General features: G+C 34.6%; 1 protein-coding gene across 2 annotated transcripts in view; it reads left to right on the forward strand.

Annotated features, from left to right (window-relative positions):
* PPP2R5A (protein phosphatase 2 regulatory subunit B'alpha) overlaps positions 1 to 22,695 on the forward strand; it is a 64,926-nt gene that overhangs the window by 40,205 nt on the left and 2,026 nt on the right. The window contains exons 4-12 of one of the 2 annotated variants that reach the window (XM_039881152.1): positions 3,522 to 3,614; positions 6,804 to 6,934; positions 8,042 to 8,101; positions 9,172 to 9,280; positions 9,909 to 9,962; positions 14,768 to 14,818; positions 15,058 to 15,177; positions 15,257 to 15,384; positions 16,155 to 16,256. In XM_039881152.1, coding sequence (XP_039737086.1) covers positions 3,522 to 3,614; positions 6,804 to 6,934; positions 8,042 to 8,101; positions 9,172 to 9,280; positions 9,909 to 9,962; positions 14,768 to 14,818; positions 15,058 to 15,177; positions 15,257 to 15,384; positions 16,155 to 16,256 — 848 coding nt within the window. The remainder of the gene's footprint in view (positions 1 to 3,521; positions 3,615 to 6,803; positions 6,935 to 8,041; positions 8,102 to 9,171; positions 9,281 to 9,908; positions 9,963 to 14,767; positions 14,819 to 15,057; positions 15,178 to 15,256; positions 15,385 to 16,154; positions 16,257 to 22,695) is intronic. The other variant, XM_039881153.1, reaches the window with a different exon arrangement.

Here is a 22,695-nt window from a genome sequence, read left to right on the forward strand (position 1 = left end):
CGCTCTGGTAACCACTGGTCTGTAGTTCATGTCAATGAGTCTCTGTTTGTTGTCCTGTTCCTTTGTTGCTTTTAGGTTCATATCCCATATATAAGTGATATCATGTGATTTTCAACTTTTTCTGTCTGGCTTATTTTGCTTAGCATGATTATCTCGAGTTCCATTCATGTTGTCGCAAATGGCTATATTTCATCTCTTCTTATGGCTGAGTAATATTCCATTGTATATATATGTACCACAGCTTCTTTAGCATCTTTTAGGATTTTTTGTTTGATTTTTGGTTGTTCTGATTTACAGAAGTAGGATGACCAGCCATACATGGAACATACATGAAGTTTGCTTTTTTATTAGAGAAATGAATCCATTGCTAAAAGTATCTATTCTTTGAAACACCGTTTATTAGATTCTTGGTGCAAATTACTTCTTCATATATTGGTACATTGAGAAACTTCAACAACTACACAGAAATAATCTTTTGACAACTATTTTATTCATTCAGTAAATATTTACTGGGCATCTCTTGTGTTCCAAGTACTTTTCTATAGAAAAGTCAGGATGTGATAAATACAAGAAAAAAGGTAATGCAGAATAAGGGTATAGAGGGTGACAGGTCAAGGTGCAACTTTATAGAAGCGTAGTCTTAGTTGTGCCATATTGACGATTTTTAGCTCTGTAAATCACTGGTGTTTTTTCTACCTATCTCTGTTTGGAATTATTCAGCATGTATTTAGATAACTTTTTGTCATCTTTTTAGTGGTGCTAAATTGGCTGCATAAAAGCAGTTTGCTGCTAATTTTGCCTGGTCACTTAATGCTCATTGTGTCAGGTAAATGATGCAGATGTAAGAAATAATACATGGTATCTATGATAGGCACAGGTTTCAACTGTATGTGATTTAGAGGATTCATTTTGATCTGGAATGTGATGTCATGTAAGTCTTCCAAAGGACATGCCATTACTCTTAAAACTATTAAGCCTTAAGCCCTATATTTCGACGCAGATCTTAAGAGGTAGAGTATATAGGCTCATGCATACCATGCTTGTTTAACCTAGTCCTACCTTACCACGAATCTTAACTTTCACTGAACTAGGGACCTGCATAAAGATTCTGAGTCTCTGATTCCATACCCACCAACCTATACCCTACACCATCTTCTCAAGAAATGTCCTACCTTTCTGTAAAAGCCTGCCGCCTTATCTTATCCAAAATCATATTGAACGCAGAGCTCAAGTTGCAGTCCTCCTTCAAACCTTTCCTGTTGACATTATTCCACAGCGATATAGCCCTCTTTTAAATGTCTCCTGCACTCACAGTCTGTACAACATAATTTTTGTGTATATGCCACTTTGCATTTTTAGTTTTACCTCCCTAAGAAGTGAATGAGCTTGTTGGAGCTGTACAGTGCCTGATTGATATCAGTTCACAATATGCACAGCTAAAGGAAACTTTGTTTCCTCTACCCACAACACTTCTGACACTAAGTGTATGGATTTTCCACACCAAGAAATTTTCCAGTTCTCTGCAGACATTTATTCATTACTACCCAGTTAGCACAGATTCCACAGGTGATGGGCTCAGCTCCACAAGACTGTCCCCAACTTCAGATGGCACTCCCGTACTTCTGACCAGCTGGCTACGCATCTGCAGTTCCCAGGACCCACTCCTTGGGTTCAGTAATTTACTGTAATTGCTCAGACCTCAGGGAAACACTTTATTTACTGTTCCAAGTTTATTATAAAGGTACAGTTCAGGAACAGCCAAATAGAGATGCATAGGGTAAACTATGGAGGAAAAGCTCAATGTGTTCATCAACCCAGAAGTTCTCCAAATTCCTTTGTTTAGGAATTTTATGGTGGTTCCGTTAGGTATGGTTAATTAAATCATTAGTCATTGGTGATTGAACTCAATCCCCACCCCCTCTACCCTACCTAAAGGATTGGGGGTTGAGGCTGAAAGTTCCAACCTTCCAATCACAGGGTTGGTTCCTGCGAAAACCAATCTTCATCCTCCTAGAGCCACCTCATTAGCATAAGCTTAGGTTTGGTTGAAAGGGGCTTATTATGAATAACAAAAGATGCTCCTCTCCCCCCTTTTCACTCAGGAAGTTCCAGGAGTTTTAGGAGCTCTGTGCCAATAACCAAGGATGAAGACCAAATATATTTTTTTAATTATATCACAATATGACAGTAGTCCAGTATTAGACATGAAAATAGGCACTAAGTTGTGCCAGTGAAACTGCGTTGCAGTCCGTGAGATTGTATTACCCCTTCAGAGGACTCTTGATAATTTTTGTATATCTTTTTACATGTGTATACCAAAGGAAATTACCTGTGTGTGGTTGATGATTATTTATAAATTAATTGATATCAACTTCTTGTTACATCCTTAATTCATACTTAATATTAAAAGCTGGATAATAATTAGACCAGACAGGCATCATTCCTTTTGCGTAGTTGGGCAAAGATGCATCAAACGAAAACAATATTTACTCAGATCTCAAAACTGTTGTTAGCCTTAGAATATTACTGAATTCATAGTAAGAAAAATGTTATTCTGTGGTGAATGACAGGGCTCCGATCTGGTAATGCTTTTTGTATGTTGTAAGGTTTGTACATTTAGTGGAAGTCTTTTTTTTTTCATTGTTCCTTCTATTTTTGGCCAAACTGGCTACCTAAATGTTTATCGAATGACTATTTTTACTATGGGATCTAATCCTCCCTTTTTATTTTTAGGGTGCCAGATTCATATGTTGTTTAATAGCTAATAAATTAAGGTATATTTTGGGCTATCCTCCTGCCTTTTATAGCTGTTAGGTTACAATAAAAAACTTTATTTGCCTTTCTACTTGAAAGACAGATGTTGGTTTAATGGAGGCAAATTGAATTGAATATTTAAATTCTGATTTGTGGTAGCAAGTGAACATTTGCTGTAGCAAATGAACATTTGCTAATACTTTTAAGATGCTTGTTGGTACTTTTTAAGTAGAAGTCCTCCTATGACTTCTAGTTTATTCACTGTGGTGCAGACATTCCTTCCTGAGCCCTGCACTTTTATAATTTGGCTCATTATTTCCCAAGTGTGGATAAGGCATGCTGGTTTTGATTTAATTTTTCCCACTGAAGTTTTTCTTATTGATACACTGCCCCTTGCAGTCCAACTTACTCTTATCTAGATGTTTCTGGGCCTGTATTTAACAAACTCTGGAGATTAAATTGAGATAGTTTAGTAGCCCATTGGAGAAACAACATGTTGCCAGTGAATATGGACTACAAAATAGTCTTCTTAATTAAATATTTTACAGGCACTGTCTTTATTTTCTGGCTCCTGTAATTCCACTTAGGAGCCCAAATTGTAAATATATAGTTTTTTTAAAAAAACTGTTACTAACTTATCATATTTTATAATGAGATCTGAAATCTCCCTACTAAGTCGGTAAGGGAGGTGTGTTTTTGGTATGACGTGATAACTTAGGGTAACATTTTATAGGTATCATCATTTTTTATTTGACTTTCTCTCATAGTTGGTGTATGAATTCTTCTTAAGATTTTTGGAGAGCCCTGATTTCCAGCCTAGCATTGCAAAACGATACATTGATCAGAAATTTGTACAACAGGTAAGGAATTCTTATATCTTAAGTTTTCTTATATTCATTCATTTTAGCAACAATTTATTAATGTGATTTAAATATGTAGTTTTTTTAAAAAAAACTTTAATGGTTTATTTCAGTTTAGCAATACTTAATATTCTTGCCAGTTAGGATAAAAGAAGCTTTGAAGGGTGAGCTTCTAATGAAGTCAATCAAATTATCTTCTCCAATGCTAGATTCTCGGTTATTTTATAAAGTCCAGAAAAGATGCCTGTCTGCAATATCTGAGAAAATTTGGTATGACCTTTCAGTCTTATCATAAACTTTTTTTTTTTAATTTTAAGGCTTCGAACTTGAACTTAACATATGTTTTAAGCATTGTGACTTTGAAATGACAGAGGAGAAAGAAATGGCTCCTTCCCTGTCATCAAGTATCAATTACCTTTCCATTTTCTTCCCCCTTCCCACCTTAAGGCATTCTAGCCACCTAATTCTACACCACAGATAAAATGAAATCTTTAAGAAGAAAAGGAGATAGGGGTTAAACACATGTGATGCCATCCTTCTTTTTATAAATTGGTTATTAGCCGTTATCTTTGGAACCTATATACTCAAAATTAATTTCTTAGAATGTGTTATTTTTTTCAAAATCTAACAATTTTTAAAGGCCTCTTTTTAACAGTGTGGAATTGGCTGGCCCTAGACAAAATTGTGAAGTAGACCAAACCTTTTTAGGTCCACTTTCTCTTTTACTTATCTGTATGAATGTTCTCATTAGGAATTTAATGCTCTCTTCTACAGTTATTTGCATTTTAAAGAAAGGTAGAAGATGGGCGAAGGGTAGTACCAGTGCTGAGGCCAGGGTTAAAATTAGTACAAGGACCTTCTCTACCACCATCGTGTGTCCCCTATGATAAAGATTCTACAAACATGAGTCCCACGTATTTGGAATTCATTTTTGGTCATTTGTAACTAACCTGACCTCATATAAAGTATTCTAACTAGTTGCTGTGAATGTATTGGTAAATGAAGAACATCGTCAAGAATGTGTCCTTCAGCCATTCAAGTAAACAAGAGAAAATAGGTGTGTTAGTAAAATGTGTACATTTCAGTCAAAAGTAAAAATTCGATTAAGTGAAGCTATGTTATTTTGGTAATTGCAAATGAATGTATATTTATTTCCTTCTGTAGTTCTTGTGTGCTACAAAAGGAATAAAGGAATACAGTATATTAAGGAACTCTAGTAATGTCATATTAAATCATATTAAATTGTATTTAAGATAATAGGTTGAGAGGAACAACTGCCTTAGTACTTCCTCAGCCTGAAGTATTTCAGCTGCTGGATTCTTCAGGGTTTTGAGGGGGAACAAGAAGAAAACTGGCGGGGTGGGACCCATTTTCCACTTTCTACTTTAAATGTCTGAATTAGCTGAGAAGCCAAGGCCCAATAACTTTTTAGCAGTTTATATAACTGTGTTCACAGATTACTTCTTCGAGGTATTCTTAGTGTGTTGCTTTAATAAATAGTACATATGGGAATTTTCAGCTTTTGTATTTTGAAATTATTTGGTTAGGTGGTACATTTTAAGACTAAGAAGTATAAGAAAAATCTAAAGTATAAATTTGGACATTTTTTCAAGAGAAAAAAAACAATTGCATAGTTTCAGGTTATGTTCAAATCGCAGGATTTCAGAAGGAGGAAGCTGAGAATTATTGAGTGCTTTCTATGCGCCATGCACTGTCCTTATATAAAGAGCTAGACCATGTCCAATTTCACCTGGCACTACCAGGATTTGAACTAGACTCTTAAAAAAAATAAAAATCAACCTTTCTCATTCTACTAATGAAAAATCAGGCTCACAGGCTATGAATTACCCTTAAAAGCAGTTAAAGTATCAGAGCCAGAATAAGAAACATGTTTCCTGAGTACTAGTTTTGTGTGTCATTATGTTAATATTTTATATCTAAATAGACTTTTATTTAGATTAATAATATTTCAAAATAGGTTTAGATATTCTCTAATTAAATATTTCTTCCCTGAGGAGGATCAACTTGTATTAATTTGAGCTGAATTTATTAGGTATAGTAACATGAATTCTCATACTCCGTGGATGGTTTTGCTGGAGCCTGATACAGAACTTTCATAACCTCACAAATAGGTCATCACTATTCTCAAAATATCTACTCTAGTAGAAGAGATACACATGTAAACAGTTACATATGATTCAAGACAGAATGGAAAAAGAATTTCCGAAGAGGTTCAGAGCTTGCCATCTTAATTATCAGTACCAAAGTACAGAACAGAAAATTCCTTGATGATGACTTCATAGGAATTATATTCTGTGGAGAGATTATATTTTTTCCTACGAAACCCCATTTTTTAAAAAAAATAGTAATTGTTTTTTTACAGAAGAAATTCTATTTACTATTTTAAAATAGAAATTTGAGCTTTTGACTTTAAATTTTTCAAAGATCTCTATCATCCTGCCTTTGCTGAAGAGTTGTGTAGAGGGATAGGGAAATGGTGATTTGGCCAGTTTGAATTGGTTTAAAATTTTTCAGCCATTTGCTAAGCTAACTTTAAATGAAAATCTGTGGTCCCATCTTTCAGTGTTATTTCATGAATGATTTCCACTATTCGCATGTATTTTCCAATAGTTTATTAACTAAATATTAATTTTTGATCTATTGGCATCATGACTGTTGAATTTTTTTAGAGTAAAATCACAAAAGCAGCATCCTTAGTTTGTTTAAATCTTTCTAGTAAATTGAAAATACGTATTTGCACATGTATATTTTTAAACTTCATTTATTTAATGACTTGCAATCTACAAGCTTAAGATTTTATATGTAATTGTGATTTACTGTTAAAAAAAAAAATTTAAAAATTTCCCAAATTTCAATACTAAAATTATGGGCTATGTTTAGTAGTCAAGATGAGGATAGAATTTTTAAATGAGTGGAAAGGCAAAAAAAAAAATCCACTTTTTAAAGTGTTTATATTATTTGTTGCATCATGTTTTTAAAGTAAGTGAAAAGAAATATGCCTTATGCTTTTCTTTAGCTTTACTATTTAGCAAGAAAATCAAACCGATAAGGCAGAATCTTTAAAATGTTTTAAATGATTTCATGGGTTCTCTTAATATCAATATTAGAATAAAGTGAAGTTTTAACTCGATTATTTTTAAAAAGTAATTTCTCAGATTTTTTTTAAAGCTCCTGGAGCTTTTTGATAGTGAAGATCCCCGAGAACGTGACTTTCTGAAGACTGTTCTTCATCGAATTTATGGGAAATTTCTTGGATTAAGAGCATTCATCAGAAAACAGATTAACAACATTTTCCTCAGGTAAAGTGGCCATATATTCATATACAGTCTTTCCCCTTCACATTTTCTTTTTATTCCAGTTCCTGTAGGTTAATTTTCAATATCTGAAATCTACAGATTTAATTGATAGTCATTTTTAGCATATTTTGTGGAAATCATTTAATTGCATCTAACTGTAGAAATTTGTAACCTACTTTTCATCTATGTGGATAGTAGTAATGAAGAGTTTTTAAAAGTAATACCAGTATTGCTTTTTTAAGATTTATTGTGAGGAGGATTTATTTCTTTGAGCTTTTTGTTTGAAAAATTTCTGTATAAATACTATTTAAAACAATAGCTAGCTCTTGGAAGTACTTTCATTTGATTTTCTGACAAAGCTAATTAAACTTATAGGAGGCCTTGCTTTTGACTACTTTATAAATGATAGTCTATTAAGTAGTTGAGATTTCACTTTTAATACCCACACGTCAGGTTTGGTTTGGTTTAATTGAAGATCTGGCAAAATAAGGCTAACATTTCCATGTTGTAACAATTAGAGATAAATATTAGCTGCCTCCCCTAGAAAGAGCATCTTTCTCCAGTTCTGTGTCATCCTCTGCTAAGTCTGCCTTAGTCTGTGTGATACCTTTCCTGTCCTGTAGTCCTTTGAGTTTGACTCCCTACTTTAAAGGTAAGCCTAATTTTAGAAAACTAGGCAGCCTGTGTAGTTTAGGTTAAGAGAAATTCTGAATAAAAGTAGCTTTATTACATATGGGTCCTTTTCTCTTGGATTTTCCCATGAGTAGAGGTTTCCTATTTTGAAAAGTATTCCCTTGAGAAAACCCATCTTTCTCTTAAATTTTTAAGTAAAATAAAACATCCCAGATGAAATTCTGTAAACATATAGCAAGTCTTAGCAAAAGTATGTTTAAATAGGAAATAAAGTATCTGGTTTAGTAGGAAATAGTCCTCCTTTTATGACTGCTAAGAAATAACTGATTTGGGGCAAAATAGTTTCTAAAGAATTCTTAAATCATACTTGTATGGTTCTTAGAGTCGTCTTTCAGTTTGATTTTTTTTTACCTTCCTGTTCAATTTAGCTTTCTCATGTTTGATTTTTTCATTACATTATCTTTATTTTAAATTTAGGTTTATATATGAAACAGAACATTTCAATGGTGTTGCTGAACTCCTTGAAATATTAGGAAGGTAGGTCAGTTTTTTTTTAATTTATTTTTAAGAATTAAGTAACTTTGAATGTTTTATGTATTAAGATCTTAGCTGGGGTTGGAGATTATTATTTCATATTTTAGAGTTTAATTATAGAGCACAAGACATAGTTTTTCAACTAAATTCTTATTATAGCTTTTTAGGGGGTCACCATATTAAAGAACTGCCATGCAAGACATCTGTTTCAGTACAGGCTTCCTGCTTTTGAAGCTATGGCATGTTTTATGCCTGATTTTGTCAGACTACTTCACAAATTTATAGGGTCTGATTGGGAAGAGATGAAATAAGCTGTAGTGAATCTTTGAAGAAATTTCAAGAATTCTTGTACAGATGCTGATAGACCATTCCTAATCCATCTGTTCTTTTTAGAAGAATCTACAGCCTTTGATTTTAGTTTTCATGAACATTTTGCTTTCCTTATTGACCACATAGCAGTATTAACTTGAGAGTTTAGACCCCTCTATTTGTATTAGAGAATGATTTTTAGTCTCCTCTATTAACATTTAGAGAATGATCATGGAGAGAACTACTTAATTTCAGATCCTTCAATAAAGTAAGAGAAACTACCCATTAACTTCAGAAAAATATTGGAATTTATTAACAATATTGTGATTTAACTCTCCGGTAGGGAGAAAAAATAAAGGCAACAATGCATAAATAAAGTGATAGGATTTTATAGAAAATGAAGATAAAAATTGCTTACTGGAGCTGTATGTAGTGCCAGATCGGTGCTAGAATAACTGTAGGTGTGCGTGTTTCATAAACTATATAAATGTCTAACCATTGTACTCTCTACCTGAATCTAATATAAAATAATAATAATAAATTGCTTACTGGGACATTCACTGGCAGACCTGGTTTTCTTTCAGCATCACTAAATAATGACCTTAGAGGAAATATTTTATAGTAATAGTCTAAGTAGCTTGAGATGAGTAAGTACTTCAACACCGGGATTGAAGCAGAACACTGTTCTTTATGTGCTCATGGATGTAACTTTTACAAATAAAGTAGTAACTACTTAACCTCTCTCCTTTTTTTTTTCCCTCCAGTATTATCAATGGCTTTGCATTGCCACTGAAAGCAGAACATAAACAATTTCTAATGAAGGTTCTTATTCCTATGCATACTGCAAAAGGATTAGCTTTATTTCATGCTCAGGTAAGTTTCAGAAAAATTTCAAATGAAGACTGTTTCAGAGAGTGATATAAAGGCAGAGAAATTGAGAAATACTGAGGTAGCAATTTTAAGTAATAATTGAGCAATTTTCTTTTCAGTTGCCCAGAGCAAATTTTTGTGATTTAAAAGTATTTAGTGTTGTTAAATAAGCTCAGTGGATATTAAGTGTAGATATAGGAAAGATAATATCAAGTTCTTTTCTAGCCCAGGTCCTGACCTAATTAACTATGTGATGTTAAATCTCGCAAATCTGCGTAATGTTCCATTTAGCTATGATAAGCTAGTTAGAGAATGATGTTAGTCTCTTCTATTAATATTTAGAGACTAATACATTAGCATAGGCATACATGCTGAAAAACTGTTAGTTCTAGTCTTACTTCAATTAACTTTATATTCAGAAGTTACTACTGAAAAAAAGAACATCTTTTTTGAACTACAAGTTACTTTCAAGGTTAAAAAGTTACACAATTGTGAGTACATTAATTTTTATAGATTGAGATTAAACAAGTAAAATTTTTCAAAATCGGGTAGTCATTTTTGTTTGCTAAATATAAAACTCCTAACTATTATTTCACTCAGTAATATTTACAAACTGTCCCTTATATTTTAGCTAGCCTACTGTGTTGTACAGTTCCTGGAGAAAGACACAACACTAACAGAACCAGTGAGTATTCTATTTGTTTTTGTTTTGAGTCTGCATTGTAGCATTTCATTGTACCTTTCTTTATACAGTACATACCATTATAGATATTAAACAGTAATGTACTTTTAAAATCATTTAAATGGCTTGGTGAGGTGCATCTGCATTCAAAGAACGCTGTTGGGAGGGGGCGTTCTCATGAGTTATGTGTCTTGAATAAGTTAAATATACATTAATGTTAACATATAGTAGAGATGTGTGATGACAGGATCAAATGACTACAGTGTAATTTTGTATACATATTATCTTCACTGATAATCTTTTTAATCTTCATTCACCTTTTAAAATTAAAACATACTGGGGAAGTCCCAAAATTATTCCCTTGAGTTTTGTCTTTAGAAATAGGATTTTCCCTCTTATTAATGATTAAACCATGTAACAGGGATTGAATACATCTCTCCCTTGCCTTTGGTAATTAAGGTAGAATCTTGGAATGAAGTTTTACTTTAGGAATCGGCATAGCAATTCAGTATTTGAATTCTATTGCTTACTATTTGACTATCATATGAAGAGTCAAGGGAAAATTAAAATGTTATGAAAATTGAAGATTCAAAGTATTAAAAAGCATAGAAAACAAAATTTTAACCTTGGTGAACTAAATATTTTGAGAGAGGGCTTTCTAGATATCCTAAATCTAAATATTTAAACTGAGTCCTTAAAGAATAGCAAAGGGTTTAAAGGATTTAAACTGTTTCTTTACATTATGGACTTTGAGGCTATCCCTAGGGATGCTTGGAAAAATTACAGACTTAGTATTCTCCCTTTGATTTGACCTTTGTCTGTGTAAAGGAACAAAAGATATTTTTCCACTCTGATATTTTGAGTGTTTTTTAGACTTGCAATTCTTTCTGGAAACAGCTAAAAACGGTTTTTAAAAACCAGAATTGGAAGCCCCATATTTACATGAAACCACATAAATCTCTACAGTGGCTTAAAACCTAATACAGATCCGTAACTTTCATTAGAATTGAGACATAGAAAACCTATTAACATAAAATAAGTCATGGTTCATGCTTGGTGAATAGTAAACAGATATAATTTAAATAAATTAATATGGGATGACAGAGGAGATGAGTGATTTCTTTTAAAAGAGTAGATTAGAGGGACGAAGGCCAGACATGTGGCTTAGGTGAGTTGGGTTAATGGAATTAGGAGCAAGATGAGGAGATAGTAAGGTAAATGTCCAAGTTGACAAAGAAAAACATTTTTCAATTCATAAAGATCTGTAGATCTTGGCAGTTTCTACCTTAGGCCATTCCAGCATCCAAATTATAGCCATTTTACTTGGGTCTGAGCCTTATTACTCATTTTCTAGAAACCTGGCATTCGTATCAAAGCTTCCTACAAATTATAAGTAAGTCAGAGCTTTGGCTAGTTTATTATATTTTTTATGTACCTAAATCTTAAAATTATTTTATTTTCTAAAATGGAAATGACTTTGTTACTTTTTTTTATGAAAGTAATGTGTTAATTTGGTTCACACATGCAAAATCATAAAGCAAAATGTGGAAGAAGTTCCTTGAAATCTTGTCTACTAGAGATAACCATGTAAGCTGGTGAATATATTTCTAGAAATTTTCTATATATCTATGTGTGGGTTAAACAGAGGGACAGTGCTGACCAGTTTCTTTCACCTCTCAATAGAATGTGGATGTCTTTCCACATAAATCTGCTTTATTTTTTCATTGGTAGCATCAGATTCCATTACATGGATTTCCCTAACATATTTAATCAGTTCTCCACTAATGGGCACTTGAATTACTGGAGTTTTCATTAACATGTCGCTGGTTGAAGGGATGTTGGAATTGTTGGGATTGAACGGTGTTGGAATTATTGTGTCCTCCTATCTGTAGTATTGGTTACCAAAAAAAAAAAAAAAAAAATGTCCTTAGTTAAAAAACCCCAGAATACAGGTATATTGTTGGGAAGAGGCATATATACATATTTTATTGTATATAAACTTTTAAACAAATTTAAAATCTTGTTGTTGGCCAAAGAGTACATGGAAATTTAAACATATTCTAGTTGTCTTCCAAAAAGTTTGGACAATTTAAAATTCCAATCCATAGTTAAAGATGCCTGTTTTCTCTCACCCTAGCCAATGCAGAACATTAAGTTTTCAAAGTTTTGCTAGTTGGAATAGGTATATTATTTTAATTGGCTTTTTTTTTTTTTTAATTACAGGATTGAGCCATCCTTTATGTGGTCATTGATCGTTTATATTTTTGTCTTTTGCCTGCTTTTAATCCTTTTCCTAATTTATATCTTGCAAAAAAATTTTTATCCATTTGGAGTTTTTAACTTTGAATATACAGTTTTTAATCTTTATCTTAAAAGAATTTTATGTAGTGGAATCTATTTGTCATTATGACTTCTGGCTTTGTTGTCATGCTAAAAAAATTCTTCTACCCTTTGAGGTTATAAAAAACTCTATAATTGTTTCCTAGGGCTGCCATTATGAATTACCACAAACCCGTGGCTCAAAATAATAGGAATTTATTCTCTCACAGTTCTGAGGGCCAGAAGTCCAAAATCAAAGTCAGGGCTGTACTCCTTCCAGATGCTCTAGGGGTGATTCTGTTCCTTGTCTCTTCCAGTTTCTGCTGTCTCCAGGTGTTCCTTGGTGTGTGGCTGCATTGTTGCAGTCTCATATTGCTGCCTCCTTTTCTGTCTCCTTTGTGTGTCTCTTATAAGGACACTTGTCATTGGATTTAGGGCCCACCCAGATAAACCAGGATGACTTCATCTTGAGATCCTAAATTATATCTGTAAAGATCCATCTTCCAAATAAGTCGCATTCATAGATTCTAGAGAATAGGATATAGACATATCTTTTTGAGGGCCACCATGTGACACATCCTCTTTGAAATCGAAATTTGTGTTAAAGGGTAAGGAACTGTATTAGTCTTCTATTGCTGAATGACAAATTAACACAAAATTTAGTGGCATAAAACAACAAACATTTATTATGTAATAATTTCTGTGAGTCAGGAATTCCGGCATGATCTGGTTGGGTCCTCTGCGTCAGGGCTTCTTACAGGGCTGCAGTGATTGTGCTTTGAGGGCTGAGGTCTCATACGAAGGCTCAGACGGGCAAAAGTCTGCTTCTGAGTTCACGTGGTTGTGGCAGAATCCATTTCCTCAGGTGCTGTTGTACTGAGGGCCTCAGTTCCTAGCTGGCTGGTGGCCCAGAGGCCATCCTCAATTACTTGTCACATGGGCCTCTCCAGCATAGGAGCTACATTTTTGCTTTCCAAATGGTGAGCCACCAGTCCAGCTACCACCTAATTCATTGACTAATTCATTTGTTTCCCGTGGAACTGAAATGCCACTTTTGTCACATATTAAACCCCATATATACATGAGTCTGTCTAGATATTCCTCTATTTCATATATCTTTTCTGTCAGTTTCCATGCTAATGCCATCTTGTTTTAATTGCTGACGTTCTGTTCCATTAATTTTCCCCCTCCCTGAAAAATTCTTAGCTGTTTGCTTACATATATGGATTTTAGAATGTTTCTACTTTCAGAAAATAATTCGATTGGCATTTGAAATTTATAAAGGAGAAATCTGTACAATACTGAATCATCTATTGATACTCTTTCATGATACTCAGTAAAGTTTTAGTTTTCTTCATATAAATCGTAAATACTTCTTACAAATTTTATTCTTTATGTGCCTTAGTTCCTGTTATGAAAGACATCTTTTTTTCATCTGATTAATACTTTGTTTTATAAAGGTATTGATTTTTAAATCTTTTCTGTCCATATATTGAATTTTCATATTTTAATTTTTCCTACTCATTTAATATACTTATTTTAAATGTAATTATTTTAAAATTATAAAAATATGTTTTATAGTCAGACAAATAAGTATAATTCTGGTATTCCTTTCTAAAATTATTCATCAGATCTTTTGCATCTTACTGGACTGGCTCCAGAGCAATGTTCTCTCCACTTTTGTTTGAGTGAGCATTCATTACAGGACCAGACCAATAACTTACAGAATAGCCTAAAAGGCTGTCAGAGATCTGTTTCCACAAAAGTACCAGGCCTAGATGGATTTACAGCCTATTTCTAAAAAACCATTATATGGCTGCTGCTGGTTTCTGATAAATTCTTAGTTCTAGTTTACTAATCAAAATAGTCAAAATATCAATATCTTTTGAGATATTCAGTTTTTTCTTCTTTTAACCTCTAATGAGCTTTGAACCATCCTGGAATTTCTGGAGTAAGTTATAATTGGGCAGGTTGTATTGTTCGGTTAATATGCTGTTATATTCAGTTGAATACAAATTTTTCCAACTATGTTCACTTGAATTCATGATCCCTTGTTTTGTTGTAATTTGGTTATCAAGACTGTGCTAGCTATGAAATAAATTGGAAAGCTTTCTAGCTTTTTTTGGTGCGTTATAGTGGTTTAAATAACAGGAATTATCTGTCCCTTAGTTTCTCCAATAACCTGTCTCCCTCGCCCTAGCAGTCATCATATTTTTCTGGTAGTCAGTAGTACTTAATGTTGATCTCCCAGCTTCATGAAAATCAGGGACCCCATCTGTCTTGTCGATCACTACGTCTTTAGCATATAGAACAATATCTAGTACAAAAGTCCTCAATAAATAATAATAGTATAAAGCTGAGCAAAAGTCTGAGGATATGCTTAGATATTAATATTGATCTACTTCAGAATGAATACTGATATAATCACAATTTAAAATTTCTTGGGTTAATCATTGCTTAATTCAGGCTAAACTTTCCCCTCTTTGCAGGTGATCAGAGGATTGCTGAAATTTTGGCCAAAAACATGCAGTCAGAAAGAGGTGGGTTTTGGTTTTGTTGAACAAAAATAGTGCATTTTATTAGAGCTGTGAATCTCAGGGTTATAAACCAGGCCTCTGTTGTCTCTGCTCCCAAGCGGGAGATGTTCTTTGGGGACTGGGGAGACTGCAGAATAGCCGTCAAGACCTTTTTTGTCCACTGTGTAATTTGTGGATTAATCTCATTTTTGTTTTCTATGTTATATAATTTGTCATAGTTTCTTAAATTTTTTTTAACCTAGGTGATGTTTTTAGGAGAAATTGAAGAAATCTTAGATGTCATTGAACCAACACAGTTCAAAAAAATTGAAGAGCCCCTTTTTAAGCAGATATCCAAGAGTGTATCCAGTTCTCATTTTCAGGTATAATGTTTTCAGTGAAGCCATTTTTATACTATTTCTTTTCTCTTTTAGTTTTCACATTTATAAATGTCTTTTTTAGGTTGCAGAAAGGGCATTGTACTTCTGGAATAATGAATATATTCTTAGTTTGATTGAGGAGAATATTGATAAAATTCTGCCAATCATGTTTGGTAGTTTGTACAAAATCTCCAAAGAACACTGGAATCAGTAAGTGTACTTTATGTTTTGTTATTCTTATGTTTTTGGTTTTTACTGTTTTTGTCATTTGATCTCCTGACTGATACATGAAACCTATACGTATTTGTAACCTATTCCAAGGTTAACCTCACATAGTTTTATACCTATAGCTTTATTAAGTTGTAAATGTGTCTGTATGCTCTTAAAATTACAAATCTCCCTGAAGGTAGGACTATCTGATGTGACATTCTGCAGCAATGTGTGGTCAACCCCTGCTGGGGAGCCCAGTCTAGCATTTGTGGAGGATGCAGAAATGACTGTGTGAATGACATGCTGCCAGTAACAACAGTCTCACCTCTACAGATAGCACTACGCCAGGGAGAAGCTGAAGTGCGTACGGTTGTGTCAGTGATATTTAGATTGCATATTCTACCTTCTGTGATGTCCTTATCCTGCTTTCTACTTAAAATTTCGGTAGTTGGATCTTTTTCTTCATCTTTTAATGCTGTTATTTGGTGTTTGACTCTAGAGCAGATATGAAGATAACCACATTTTTCGTGGGTTTAATCTGAGCATGATACAGTGGGAAGGACATGAGTTTTAGAATCAGATAGATCACCCCTACCCCCACTGGCTGTATGACCTGGAGCCAATTATTAAACCTGTTGCATTTCAGTTTATCATCTCTAAAATGGATTAAGTGAATCAACCAACCCTTAACCCATTTCAGAGATGATCGTGTTGTGTTTCCTATCCTTTAGTAGCGTCAATAACCCAGCACTGGCTTATTTTCATTTTAGGACCATTGTAGCACTTGTCTACAATGTGCTGAAAACCCTAATGGAAATGAATGGCAAGCTTTTCGATGACCTTACTAGCTCATACAAAGCTGAAAGACAAAGGTATTTGATATTTTTAAGTACAAAGTTATCTATACATTTTAGGTTAAATGTATCTAAGATATCTAAGTTAAAATTATAATGTTTAAGACATCAGTTACATTAAGCATTACAATTTGAAACACTTTTAAGTCGTTTCCAGGTAAATATCCCTTTATGTGGTTAGCTTATGATTTTAATGTGGATCATAAATCCTCATTTTGATCTCATTCTGAGCCTTAGACTTCATCAATCTGGTGGCATTGAGAAATATAATTTATGCTAAATTTTAAATACTATTTTATACAATTTGATTTTTAATATAAAAAACATTTTCGTCCACATGGCTTCCATCTTGCTCACAGATGCTCCTTGCACAAATTTGTTTTTAAGCTGCACATTTAACAAGGTTGTATTTTAAAATCAGCATAGCTCTTTTGGGAAGAGGGAACTCACATAATGATATGCCTAGGGCTCAGTACTGTTAATAATTTTTCTTGCGGTATACACTTTTGAGAATAGCAGCACATACCAGCATTCAGAAATTTGGCTTAGTGATTATCTCTTTTTTGAGAATTTCATTACAAAATAATCAAAATCACTTTACCTGGCATTTGAGGACAATAGCTACCACTTACTTCTAATAAGCATGTTACCCATTCTGTTTGGAAAATAAGTTCTTACTCTGCATTTTCTTGTGGCAAGTAGAGAAAGGGTAGTTCAGGGTCATTCAAGTTCAGCAATATTTCTTTTAAATAGCACCTTTCAGGAATAGAAATTAGTCTTTGATCCCAAGGAAAAAATGAAAAGATGATTAAAACATATGAAACATCTGAAAAATGTATAGTTCACATAATTAAGATTTTTTTTTAACTACCTGCATAAATCAGTACCTTTGTCCTCTTAAATTGTCCATAACTGCAGAACTATAAGCCTGTTTTTTTTTAAAAAAAACATGTTCTTATAGCTCTTCAGAATAGCTTAGCCCAAGGTACTCAGAAATGTTTTCCTTAGAATTAAGTAGTTGAAACAAAATTTAAAATATTTTGAGAGATTAAGATACAAACTGGTTAGTGGCTAGAGACGTGGTGCTAAAGGATATGGATTCCACCCAGAAATGGCTCCAGACTGAACTCGCAGCCATCTTTCGGTCTATAAAAGAGGTTTATGTGAGAATGTGAATGTAAAAGTATTTTGTCAAGATGGTAGAGTAGATGACACTGTGCTCACCTCCCATGACCACATCGAAATCACAGAACCATCACTGAGAACCACCTGAAGAAGTACTATAACTGAAAGAAAGGGCAGAGACGTGGAACTGGAGGTCACACACCCACAATGTGGTGATTAGGAATCAGAGGGATATCTCAGCTGAGGAGTCCTCATAACATCTAGCTGAGAAAAAACCAGCGGGGATTGCGTCTGAATGAGACGGAGGAGTACCAGAGCCTCAGCATTCCTCTTGAGGGCCTGTGCATGGACTCACTTGGCTCTGGGCTCCACTGCACATGTAGCAGCTCAAAGTACAGGGACATACAGGGAGGAACTGACTAGCTGCAGGGAATTTATCTCCCAGGGACAGAAGCAGTGGCTGACCTCGGCATACTCTGCACGCCTTGCTAAGCAGTATAAACCTGGTACAAATGACAACCATCCTCAACTTGTATTGTAGCTCCTATCAGATGGCCTCAAGCTGGGAATAATCTGTGGCCATGGTGGCTTAAAACATAGCTCCAACTAAGCCACAGCCTGACCTAAGTGACAGCTGGCCTCAGCTCACACTGTGGTGCCCACCAAAGGGTTCCAGACCTGGCACTACTAGCAGCGAGCCTTGGTTTGCAGCACAGTTTCTTCCAAGTGCCTCCAAGCCCACACAAGCGACAGTCAACCACAGATCACTTTGTAGTGGCTAATGTGGGTCTGCAAGAGAGCCCTGCCCAAGGTGCTCCAGAATCAACACACCTGGTGGCCCACTTCAAACCACAGTGGAGCACCACCTGACAAGCTCCACAGCAGACACACCCAAAAAGTGGATTCAGCTGGCACCAAAGCTCCACTTAAGCTACCCCCACTTAAGCTACTCCAGTTCCCTGGGGTCACCCCCACATGGCTTGCCTGCTGTAATCATGGCCAGCCCTCGTGCCAGACAGCACGAGGGTAAAACCTACCTACTGACATGCCAACAGCAATCAAAGCTAAACTACAACAGAAGGACACCAACCTACAAGGAAACACCCGTGGAGCACCTGGCTCAGGTGACCAGGGGGACTGCGCCACTGGACCCTACAGGACACCTACTATATAAGGTCACTCTGCCAAGACCAGGAGACACAGATCTACCTAGTACACAGAAATGAACATAGGGAGTCAGCCAAAATGAAGAGACAAAGAACCATGTCCCCAAAAGAGGAGACAATCTACTAGATGCAAAATTCAGAGCACTGGTAAGAAGGATACTTAGTGAACTTTAGATGAATTCAGTGAGAGCTTCAACAAGGAGGTAGGAAACGTAAAAATGGAAATTAAAAAAAAAGTAGAAATGAAGAATAACTGAAATGAATACATCAGAAGGAATAGACAGCAGATTAGATGAAGCAGAGTAGCAGAAAACACCCAACTGGAATAGCAAAAAGAAAAAAAAGGTTAGTTTAAGGGACTTCTGGGACAGCATCAAGCATACCAACATTTGCATCATAGGGACCAGATGGAGAAAATAGAGCAAGGAATCGAAAACCTATTTGAAGAAATAATGACCAAAAATTTCCCTAGCCTGGTCAAGGAAATAGACATAAAAGTCCAGGAAACCCAGAGCCCCATACAAGGTGAACCCAAAGAAGATCCACACAAACATACATCATAATTAAAATACCAAAGGTTAAAGACAGAAATCTTAAAATAGCTTCAGAAAAGCAGTGTTGCCTGTCAGGGAGCTCCCATAAGGCTGGCAGGTGATTTCTCAACAGAAGCTTTGCAGGCCAGAAGGGAATGGCATGAAAATGATAAAACGCAAAGACTTATAAGCGAGATTACCCAGCAAGACCATCATTTAGAATCAAAGGGAAGATGACTTCCCAGACAAGAAAAACCTAAAGGAGTTCAACAACACTAAACCAGTATAACAAGAAATGTTAAAGGACTTCAAGAAGAATAGATCAAAAATATGAATACTACACACAAAAATTTTCACTGACAAAGGCAAACAGTAAAAGCATTGGATCAGTGAACTATAAAACTAGTACAATGGTTAAACAGACAAAAGTAGGAAAATCATGTGCAATCATAACAAATTATGGGATAAATACAAAAGATATAAAAATGACAAAATAATTGAAAGAGTAAAAATTATAGTGATTTTAGAATGTGTTCAAACTTAAGCAACCATCAACTTAAAAGAGACTGCTAACTTGACATATAAGCATGCAGTAACCACAAACCCAAAATCTATAAAAGATATATAAGAAATAAAGGAATCCAAACACTATAGAAAGTCATTAACATACAAGAGAAGAAGACAGGACAGAAGAACTACAAAAACAAAACAATGTCAATAACTGCATACCTTTGAAGAGACAAGGGGTGGCCGAATGAATAAAAAGACAACATGCTGCCTACAAGAGACCTATTTCAAATAGACACGCACAGACTGAAAATAAAGAGTTGGAAAAAGATATTTCATGCTAATTGAAAAGGCTGGGATAGCAATACTTTTATTTCAGGCAAAGTAGACTTTAAACCAAGGGTTATAATAAGAGACAGAGGATTTTCACAACGATAAAGAGATTAATCCAATAAGAGGCTGTAACTATTGTAAACATGCATGCACCCAACGCAGGAGCACCTAAATATATAAATGCTGATGGACATAAAGGAAGAGATCAACACTAATACAGTCATAGTAGGGTATTTTAGCACCGTATTGACATCAATGGATATATCAGGCAGAAAATCAACAAGGAAACAACAGCCTTAAATGACACCTTAGAGACCAGATGGACCTGATATTTTTAGAGCATTTCACCCAACAGCATCAGAATAAACATTCTTTTCAAGTGTGAATGGAACATTTCCCAGGATAGACCACATGTTAGGCCACAATACGAGTCTGATAAGTTGGAGACTGAAATCACATTAAATATGCAACCACAGTGTCATGAAACTAGAAATCAATTACAAGAAGAAAACACACGCACGCTAAATGTAACAGGCTCCTCAACAATGAGTGGGGTTAACGAGAACAAGGAAGACTCAAAACATACCTTGAAATAAAAATGAAAGCACAATGACCCAACATCTATGGGCCACAGCCAAAGCAGTGCTAAGAGGGAAGTTTAACCCATTTCCTGTTTGTCCTGAGAACAGTCTCTGGTGGTGCTTGTGGCTGCAATGTTCACCTTAAAATAACTCGCAGATTACAGTCTAACCTTATCTCCAAAGTTTGCCACGGAAATCTTGCTTTATTATTTTCTCATCGCTCTAGTATATTGATAATCTTTGGAAATAAGTGACATTCTATTTATAGCAATCTTTTTAGTAGTGGCATTTATAAAATATAGGAATTCTCGATCACTGAAAATGTCAAATCCTAGAAAATATAGCATTCCTACATGTGATGTTAACATTCTTGAACAGTTAGCCCAAGATTCATTTGATGAATCCAATTTATGTATACATTTGTTACATTAGCATTAGAGATAAATCCTGTTTAGAAATAATTCCAAGAACAGTTTTTATATTTTCACATTAAAAACCAGTCAGATTTGCTTCAGCCTCAAAGAGTGTGTTTATGTAAAATTAAATTTAACTCTGGCAGCGAGCTGCACTTTTTTTCCTAAACAGGAAATGGATTAAAGCAATAAAGGCCTACCTCAAGAAAGCTTTTCCTTTAAGATCAGGGACAAGGAAGTCCACTGTCATCACTTTTATTCAACATAGAAATTAGGATTTACAATAGTAAATCCTAGCCCAGCAATCAAACAAGAAATAAAAGGCACCCAAATTTAAAAGGAAGAGGTAAAACTGTCATTATTTGAAGATGACATGATACTATCTAGAGAGAACCTAAAGATTCCACCAAAAAACTGTTAGAACTGATAAATGAATTCAGTAAAGGAACAGGATACAAAATTAACATTCAGAACTTGGTAGCATTTTTACATACCAATAACGAGCTATCAGAGAAATTAAGAAAACAATCCCATTTACAATTGCAATTACATTAAAAAAAACCTAGGAATAAATTTAACCAAGGAAGTAAAAGACCTATACTCAAAAAATTTTAAGACACTGAAGCAAGAAACTGAAGAAGATACAAATAAAATAGGCATATATCGTGCTCATGGATAGGAAGAATTAACAGCGTTAAAATGTCCATACTACCCAAAGCAATCTATAGATACAGAGCAATCCCTATCAAAATACCAACGGCATTTTCATAGCACTAGCACACATAATACTTAAATTTATATAGAACCAAAAAGACCCTGAATAGCCAAAGAAATCTTAAGAAAAACAGAATTGGATGTATCACACTACCAGATATCAAACTCTGTTACAAGGCTATATTAATCAAAAACAGCATGGTACCAGCATAAAAACACACCCAGATCAATGGAACAGAATAGAGCCCGACCATGCCTGTATGGTCAATTAATCTTTGACAAAGGAGATAAGAATACACAGTGGGGTCAACAGTCTTGTCTGTAAGTGGTGTTGACAAAACTGGACAGATACATACAAAAAAAAGAAACAAGACCACTTTCTTACACCATATACAAGAATAATTATTACAAAATGGATTAAAGATTTAAATATAAGATCTGAAACCATAAAACTCCTAGATGACATTGCTCTTAGTAATATTTTTTTGGATGTGTCTCCTTGGGCAAGGGAAACAAATGGGACTACATCAAACAAAATTTTTGCACAGCAAGGAAAACCATCGCCAAAACAAAAGACAACCTTCTGAATGGGAGAAGATACTCACCAGTGATTCGTCTGATAAGGGGTTAACATCCAAAATATATAAGGAACTCAAACAATGTAACATCAAAAAGACCAACAATCCAATTAAAAAATAGGCAGAGGATCTAAAAAGACATTTCTCCAAAGACGACATACAGATGGCCAATAAACACAAAAAGATGTTCAACATCACTATTCATCAGAAAAATGCAAATTAAAACCAGAATGAGCTATCATTTCACACCTGTCAGAATAGCTATTATCAGTAAAGCAACCGAGTATTGGTGAGGATGTAGAGAAAAGGGAACCTTCATGCACTGTTGGTGGGATTGCAGATTGGTACAGCCACTACAGAAAACAGAATGGAGGGTCCTCAAAAAATTCAGAATAGAACTATCATATGATCCAGCAGTTCTACACCTGGGTATTTATCCTAAGAAATCCAAAACACTAACTTAAAAAATACATGCTCCCCTTTGTTCATTACACCATTTTCTACAGT

The sequence above is a fragment of the Pteropus medius genome, unplaced genomic scaffold (genome assembly GCF_902729225.1).
Source record: "Pteropus medius unplaced genomic scaffold, Ma_sr-lr_union100, whole genome shotgun sequence".
NCBI classification, from domain to species: Eukaryota; Metazoa; Chordata; class Mammalia; order Chiroptera; family Pteropodidae; genus Pteropus; species Pteropus medius.